This window comes from Sinohyriopsis cumingii, unplaced genomic scaffold, assembly GCF_028554795.1.
Source record: "Sinohyriopsis cumingii isolate HCF-2022 unplaced genomic scaffold, ASM2855479v2 utg002715l, whole genome shotgun sequence".
Lineage (NCBI taxonomy): Eukaryota > Metazoa > Mollusca > Bivalvia > Unionida > Unionidae > Sinohyriopsis > Sinohyriopsis cumingii.
Window position 1 is genome coordinate 381,072 of NW_028316281.1, and position 8,929 is coordinate 390,000.

The 8,929-nt window shown below is 35.5% G+C and overlaps 1 protein-coding gene across 2 annotated transcripts in view; it reads left to right on the top strand.

The window, feature by feature from the left end:
- The window catches only part of LOC149770085 (small conductance calcium-activated potassium channel protein 2-like), a 30,020-nt gene extending 23,135 nt beyond the window's left edge, over positions 1–6,885 (top strand). For both annotated transcript variants that reach the window (XM_089949415.1, XM_089949416.1), the window contains exon 2: positions 5,285–6,885. In XM_089949415.1, coding sequence (XP_089805541.1) covers positions 5,285–6,676 — 1,392 coding nt within the window. In that variant the 3' untranslated portion in view covers positions 6,677–6,885. The remainder of the gene's footprint in view (positions 1–5,284) is intronic.
- Positions 6,886–8,929: the final 2,044 nt, after the last annotated feature.

The window sequence follows — 8,929 nt, forward strand, 5'->3', positions numbered from 1 at the left end:
TTATGTTGTGGTATTATTGTTCAAATGAGCACCCATTATCTATCAAATGACCAAGTCTTGCAATTACAAATGATCTGCTCTGGTTTTCAAGAAAGACTGAATTTACATAATAACAATATGCCGGTCTTCAAATGGCAAACTGTTTCATATTAAATAGGGATATATTCGGCCTTTATAAAGCTGTATGACACTAAAAAAAGCGTTGCGTTTGGTGCCATCTAAGATTTTAAGTTAGACGGTTTTCTCCAAATTCACATGATTGATGTAATTCATTATGATAAGAGTAAGATCATATTTAGTTATTATATAGTGTACTCTTTACGTAAATGGGATCATCTGGATAAAATAACCCATCTCTTATCAACTCATCACAAAAGATCATGCAAGATCTGGAACCGTCGAGAAGTTTAAAGAGATATTTCGTCATATCTGCGCCTGATCAGTATATCTGGCATGGAACATAATCGTCGAAAATCTTTACTTAATACCTGAGAGCGTTCTGATTTTTTTTCTTTCAATAATATGTGTTAAGCACTTCCCATTAATCCTATGTGTTGTGACGCATAAATATTGACTAGATCATATTGGAATGGAAACTTGGGCTCTAAATGCGTTTGCTCTCTTGGTATTTGCTAATGGAACCAGTCTCTTGTGTGAATCCATGACTGCGAAATTGTGGAGCATTATCGGCAACTTTACACTGACTATATCTGAAACAGGTGCGTGTTTTAAGAGAGGAAACTAATTCTAATTTCTCCAGTGATAGTTGCTTTGATTGTCTTGGTCATTTCTGGTTTTAAAGCAGGTATTAGTACATTTCTGAAACTATCTGGAAGTGACTGTGTAGCAGAATTATCAATCCAAATTACATTGTTACGATATTACATGAAAAGATCCATGTTACCGCAATATCAGTGAGAAATGTCATTGGCAAGAACATTCAGTTAGATATAATACACATACAGCGATAAAACCACCGGAAATCAAATAAGTAGTTTCGGTGACGTAAACTTCGACGCTATCGTAATGGAGTGTTTGATTATTTGAATCTTTGATGATAATTAGTAGCTAATTTTTCATTTCTGTGCGAGTGAACTTTCACTTTGTTTAGAAAAAGAAAGTGAAAACAAATTCACACTCTCAACCAGATATTGATGACAACAAAAGAGGACCATGACACGATATTTCTCCAGTGTCAAACGCTGCTAGTCTGGGACCTATTCACTTTAAGTTTTCATTGAAAAGATGGAAAAATACATTGATACGAGATTAAGGATTAGAGAAGCCGTTCGCACAATTATCGTAAGTTATATATTTTACTCCTTATGCTGTAGGCATGTAACCGAAAGGTTGCATACATGAGGAATATACATTATTATAGTTTTACGTTAAATAACCGTCATTACACTTCATTTTTTGTCTGGTCCCTCCATTTTACAATGGAAAACAATTAATCCTTGCATTTGTGTTCGAAAAGAATAACATTAACAATAGGTGACGAGCATTTTCTCAGACAAGTTGTGCTTTATAATTTTATTTTGCTTCCAAGAAGTAAATTGGAGGAGAAAGGATGGATGTACTTCTACTTCAAAGTCCCAAAAAGGGGATATATCATAGTTAATTAGATGATATGCAGCATAATTTATTAATTAATTGTCATACGTGTAAGGGATTGAGGGATTGATCAAGCTCCTTGTATAATATATATATATATATATATATATATATATATATATATATATATATATATATATATATATATATCGCTTCTGTGGGGATACCAGTTATGGAATTAGTTTATTTTCCCAATCATGGAAATACACCTGCCCTTTGGTAAAATATATTTTCGGTGTATAATTCATATATATGCATACAAAACTTAAAGACGCGATTTCTCCTTTGTAGTAGCAACAACATACATACAAAACTTAAAGGAACGCGGTTCTTCATTTGTAGTAGCAACAATATGCATACAAAACGTAAAGGAACGCGATTTCTCCTTTGTAACAACAACTTGCAACTATACAGACCTTGATTAAGTGTATTTCAGTTTCATTAAACTTATCCATATTAAAGATATATCGAAAAGCTGTCAGTCATTATTTAGATGCGTAACGATTCCCCATGAGATGGATACCGTTTTATGAGGATAATAATTAGCTATACTTTATTTTATGATTTTGTTTTTGTTATTTTTGTTGTTGTTGTGTTGATTGTTAACAGCCTTCTTTGTCTCAGTGAGATTACATTCTGTGTAATGATGTCACGTTCATGTTCTTAAGCCAATGAATAGTTTAGACATGCTTGTCAATGTCACTCGTCCGATTGTTACGTTCGATCAAGAAATGTCAGCAACCACTGTGTGAATTATCGAAGATTGCCATTCTTACCTCTGTCAGCTCCCGTCCACAACAGGGAATATTTACTGAATAATCAATTTTACTTCCATTACTATAATATAATCATAATCTTATTTACGGTGTACAAAACTGAGTGCAATAGTTCGATGTATGACGCCAATTTGGCACTATGAAGTACTTAGACCTAGAGACCACAGAAGGCGTCAATACAGAAATACTGACTTAGTGGCCGGAAAATTTGGGTCTTTGTCCACCATAATCTAAATATACATTGTTTGGTTGTTTGCTCTTCCCAACTCTCTACAAACGCATCATAGCAACATTTGCACATATTGAAATTACTTTTAGATATGTAAGTTCCTTTTATCTTTTATGTTACTATCGTAATGGTAGTGTAGAAAGATAAAACAAAAGTAAGTCTAGATTAACTGTATTTTTGAATTATAAATTATGCTTGATTGTCATCATAGGTCAAAGCCAGTTTTACTGAGAATATCTATTTAAACAATTAAGAAGTACGTTTATATCATCTTTACACTCGCACCCATACTTATCTGTTTTCTTGCTAAACAAATGCAAAAAGTAATTTCATATAAGAATATAGGATGTTCATAAATTTCCTCTAAATGTTTTTTCACCTTTTGGATCACACACCTTACAGTAGTATTTAAAGACAAACAAAGCAAAATTTATGTGGACTCCGTATATATATATATATATATATATATATATATATATATATATATATATATATATATATATAACCGATTTTTAATGTCAATCATTGCAAATTTTCAGTTCTAAACCTTTTGACATGTAAATACCGTATATGATTGTGTGCGTAATGTAATTATGTGCTTCACCAACCAAATTCCCATATTTCCAGAATAACTTGCAATTAATATCGTAAAGTACACACTGTCTTCTGTATGTACTTTCTTAAAGGTCCAACTGCAAACTACACAGACTCAGATCAGTCTTCACATAAATGCACAGGCAGATCTGGTTTAATGCACTTTGTTATGAGTAATCAGTAGAATAAACAACATATACCCTGTCCCATTATGCAATGGCGGGTCCTGTTGTATAAATGCATCTGGATTGGACTTATAAGCGAGTACATATGGTACATTACTTTGTCATGTATATCTCTACAGTATCTGCATTAAATGTATAACTATGTGAAAAACATAATCTCAAACGGTAATGATTTAATACTACGTTTATGAAACTCGCTGAATAATTTCCAGCTTTTGCGAGCCTTCAGTATTTAATCATGGCCCACTTGATATCCTCTATATATTTTCCCTTGCTATGCGTTCTATGGCATGTTCATGGAAGAGTATATTTTGTAAAATTGTGATTTTAACGCTAAGTCACTTTTAAAACGTTCGTTTTATTTTTCTTGTCATTACCACGTGCCCAGTTCGAAATTTTGGTAATTTTCGCTATTATATCTTATTCTTCAACAAGTAACCAGCTAGCATCACTAGGTACTTTTACGATCATATCTGGATTGGTCATATAAATATTGGAGTCTGAATGTTATGCAAAGACTGCAAAATGCATTATTGCATTTTCTACAATGTAGATTTATGAATCTTTGCTATATATCGAGATCTTAACACAAAGCATATATCGCCGTTATCCTAAACCGCATACATGCTTACCCTGACATGAAGTTGTGTCTTAACGACCCACTCTCCTCTTTGTTGTCAAGACAGGCTGATCTGTGTCTGAATTTAGGTCCATAAAATACAGCATAATATAATAAGGAACTTTATTTCCTGATTTAATGATTTATTGGAAATAGGTCTATTCTGCTTCAAAGCCACGATACCACACGCAAGCAGCAACGATTATCCAGTGTTTTGATATTTTTCACCGTAACATGAGAACAGTAAAATCCCAGCTAATTGTCCCATATATAGATGCTATTGTCGTATCTCTACTAATGTTTCGGAAATGACGACGATAATCTTGGAAAATGTTCAGGAAAATTCTCTTTGAAACATGTAGATCGTTTTATATCAGGAACATATGCTGACCTGGTTCCCTTCTGTATAGATAAGATTCATATGCGTCCCACATGTAGCCGTTTTACGTTATCATTAACCAAATGGGTACGAGGATTCTCTCTCTATATAATATACATTAAATTCACAAACTTTTAAAAGGAAGGAATCAGAAGTGGGCATTGGAAATCATATATCAAACAGGGAGTTTTCAAAATTTTAAGGAATTATTAATAGGAAAAATCACCATCAGACAGTTGTAAGGCAATATTAGTCAACGATACTTGGCCTAGAGATTTCAAGTAAAATTTTATTCTATTTATACATTTTATGAAAAGGGGTTAATGACACCTATTATTGGACAAAAGCAGCTATTACCCTATTATACATGTTTCTACTACAATGTATGTACTTCAACAAGAATTGATGCAAAATGCATTTGATCAATTAGTCATGTTAAGAATAATATATCATGCAATGATACAAATATATTCACTTAGTAAACGTGATCAGTCGTTGGATTCATCCGGAAAGTAACCAAGACAATAATCGTCTTAAATCATATATGATTATACAATTCATTTCTTGTCCTTTTTTAGATGATTTACTTTCATGTTGCCAATACGTACTGAATTCCATTTTGGGCAATAATATTAACGAAGTTTTGGACCACTTACCCCATCACCCCACTTCGCTCACAAACTCACCAACCAACCAATCAAACTTTCTTTACTTTAAGTCGGTTTGATACTGGAAGACTGCAGCAAACTGTTCCGAAAGGAACTCTCAAACAGTTCCACATATCTGAAATGGGTTGCCTATTTGGAAAAGAAAGAACGAAAGTTTAGATGTGGTCAAACTACTTTTCTACACAGCGACTCTTATTACCTCTTTTACAATATATTTCAGAACAAGATGTCTGGGAGTACAGTTATAGAGGATCCTGGGATTCCTCTCGTAAACAGAATCAATGGGAAGTATTTCAAATACGTGGAGGATGACGTAAGCCAGACGACAACCTCTGGCAATGGAAGAATCCTCCATCGCGAAGAGAGCAAGTTCTACAGCATTAGCTACCGGCTTAGCCGCCGGAAACGTTTGTTCCAACGGAGGCTGTACTGTGTAAATTTAGAACTCACTCTTACGATTATCAGCATCATTGTCATGCTTGTTGAAAATGAGTTATTTATTGCAGGTGTGATTCACAAGACCTCTGCCGCATCGATTATACTGAAGCTTATAATATCAGGAACTACGGTTCTCCTGTGGATGTTAATAATCGTTTTTCATGCTACTGGGATTGAGATCCACATGACGGACAATGGTTGGGAAGACTGGCGATTAGCTGTTCGGTTCCCCTGGACTTACCTGAAAATCCTTACAGAACTTGTGGTGTGTACCATTCATCCTATACCTGGTAACATCCTTGTCCCGACGCATGACATCGATGGACAGTCAAAAATGGTTTCCCTGGATGCAATATTTTCTATCTTGATGCTGGGGAGGCTGTACATTTTAGGCAGGTTCATGGTGGTACACAGCAAGCTGCTGACGGATACATCTACCCAAAGCCTAGGCGCCCTGAACAAGGTGAAGATAAACACCGCTTTTGTATTCAAGGCACTGATGTCTTCTATGCCCGGTACGATGCTGATCAGCATAATGGTGGCCATATTGTTTATCGACAGTTGGGCAATGAGAACCTGTGAGGTCTATTACCATCCAGGGAATGATGCCAGCAGTTTCCTCAACTCTATGTGGCTGATATCCATTACATTTTTGACTATCGGGTACGGAGATATGTACCCAAGCACCTACTGCGGAAGGGTTGTCTCCGTAGTCTCGGGTCTCATGGGAGTTGGTACCACGGCATTGTTGGTTGCAGTGCTAGCCTCCAAACTGGAACAATCTCGAGCGGAGAAATATGTTCACAATTTTGTCTCGCGAGTACAGCTGGACAAGGCTAGAAAAGCGGCAGCTTCCGACGTCATCAAACAAGCACTTAAGCTTTGGAAAATGCGAATGATATCTGATGATACTGAACGGAGGGTGAGAACACATGGAAAGCTGTTGAAAGCAATACACGCCATGAAGGATGCCAAAAACAACAAAGAGTCTATAGGAGAAAGTGCTGTTGGGCTGATTGAAATAAATAAAGCTGTAAACGACATCTACGATTATACTGAGAAAATGAAGGAAGAACAGTCAGAACTTAAAGCTAAAGTCAATGTAATCGAAAACAAACTATTTCAAATGGATGGAAAATTAGACGCTCTGGTTTCATCTGTCCTTAATAAGTAAAGTCTCCATTAAATTGGTTTGCATTAAGACCGAACCTTACTTAATTACACTAGCTGTTATTGGAAGATGTACATCACATTGCATGTATACAAAGCATGTTGGCTTTGGCATTTGCATTAGTTGTAAAAATGGAACTTTATTATAAACTTGATTGTTAAATTACTTGTGATATCTCGTATATTTAATTTAAATTAAACTTTGGTGTCGAGCTTTGCTGGCTTCACGTTAATGTAATGCTAAAATCTAAATTAAAAATTAAGGAGATGTCCATAGAAGTTAAAAATAGTTACTTTTGTGATTTTTAATAATTTAGGAGAATTATAAAAATAAATTCTACTATCGCTATTTTTTTTGTTGCACATATGGCTTTACAAAAAAAAGAGTGGTTCGTCGACTATATTTTCAAACTTGATAACAATTCACATGCACGTGCCCGAAGTTTAACCTGCTATTAACATTGTCTTATTAGAATAATACATTCGTAATGTATACTACAACTGAATAGGGGTGGAATTTGTCTGTTCTTTATTACTTTATCTAATTATATATCAGTGTCCCAACTACGTCTGTTACGCTTTCGATCGCCTTGTGATGCTCCAATATAAGCCTGGCAGTTTATATATCTTGTATTAAGGAGATTGTACAATACAGAATATCGATTTCTAAATAGGTCTCTATATTGTTCTCATCTCAGAGAGATACAATACATTTGTGTCGAAATATTTGTGAAAGTCTGTCAGATGATTCTTTTTCTTCCTTTTTTAGGTAATACTAGCCAAATATAGAATGGATGTTAGTGCGAAAATTGTAAATCCTTTCTGCAATGTTTAGTGCGGCATCTCTCAGGTATCCAGGTATAGGTTGGTTATTTGTATGCTATTCTTTAACATGGAAGGGTGGCAGAAGCATTTTCAAAATACAATCTGCTTTATTTATTTATTTATTTATTTATTTATTTATTTGTTTATTTGGGTTGTTAGTTACTTAGTTATGACACACAAAGTTGTTGTTGATAGTTTTAAAAAAATTATTGATGTCCTCCAAAGAAAATACTTTGATTTAAATGATCTGTTTGTTATTGTTATTATTATTACCGCTCCGGTGGCCTAGTAGTTAGAGCGTGCGCCTCGGATGCGGGAGGTCGTGGGTTCGATTCGATCCCCGGCCGAGTCATACCAAAGACTTACAAAAATGGTACTAACAGCTGCCTCGCTTGGCGTTCAGCATTAACAGGTTAGTGTTACGACTGGTCGGCCTGGTGTCAGGATAATGTGACTGGGTGGGACATCATGCTACATGTTTGCGGCATGATGCCCCAGTGCTAGACATCACTATAAACTGCCACAATGCATACATTATCCTGACACCAGGCCGACCAGTCCTAACACTAACCTCTTAATGCTGAGCGCCAAGCGAGGCAGCTGTTGGTACCATTTTTGTAAGTCTTTGTTATGGCTTGGCCGGGGATCGAACCCACGACCTCCCGCATCCGAGGCAGACGCTCTAACCAATAGGCCACATGATTGGTATTCCCGCATCCGAGGCAGACGCTCTAACCAATAGGCCACATGATTGGTATTTGTAGATATATATATTTTAAAGACAAACATCTGTTTTATGTATGTTTTGCATGTTAGGTACCACGTCGCACATTGTGCATATAGTACGATTAATATATGCAATAATACATCCGTGGGCGTGGAACACACAATGTGTATGCATTTAAGTAATACATTTAGCCTATGAATCATGAGAGTTTGCCATAGGATAACATTTTAGATGAGATGCAAATCTAGCCAGATATTGTTTTTCAATTATTCCTAATATCAGGCAACTAATATCCGTTTTCTCACAGACCCAATCCCTTTGACATTCTCGAGTGCGTTGATATTGAGGGACCATTTTTTTTTTTACCATTTTCCTCATCCTAGTGAAAATCTATTTGAACTGCTAATCAGCTAACTTCAAAGCTACAATTGTTTCTTCGGAATACCAATATTTAAAAAAAACCCGACAAATATAAAAAAAAAATTTCCACAACTATTCGTAGTAGTTAGTTATATTGTAGTAAATTTAGAGTATGCGCACTTGGTTATAACGCCCCGTTTTAAGCAATTCTTAGATTTGTGTGATTACTTGTGTGATTATTGGAATTCGGCGCCATGGAAATATTCCTAGCCGGAAATAATGAGCTAATTATTAGGAGCAAACGTCACGGAGTGAAGTGTTAGTGTGTTTCCATGATGTCCTGGT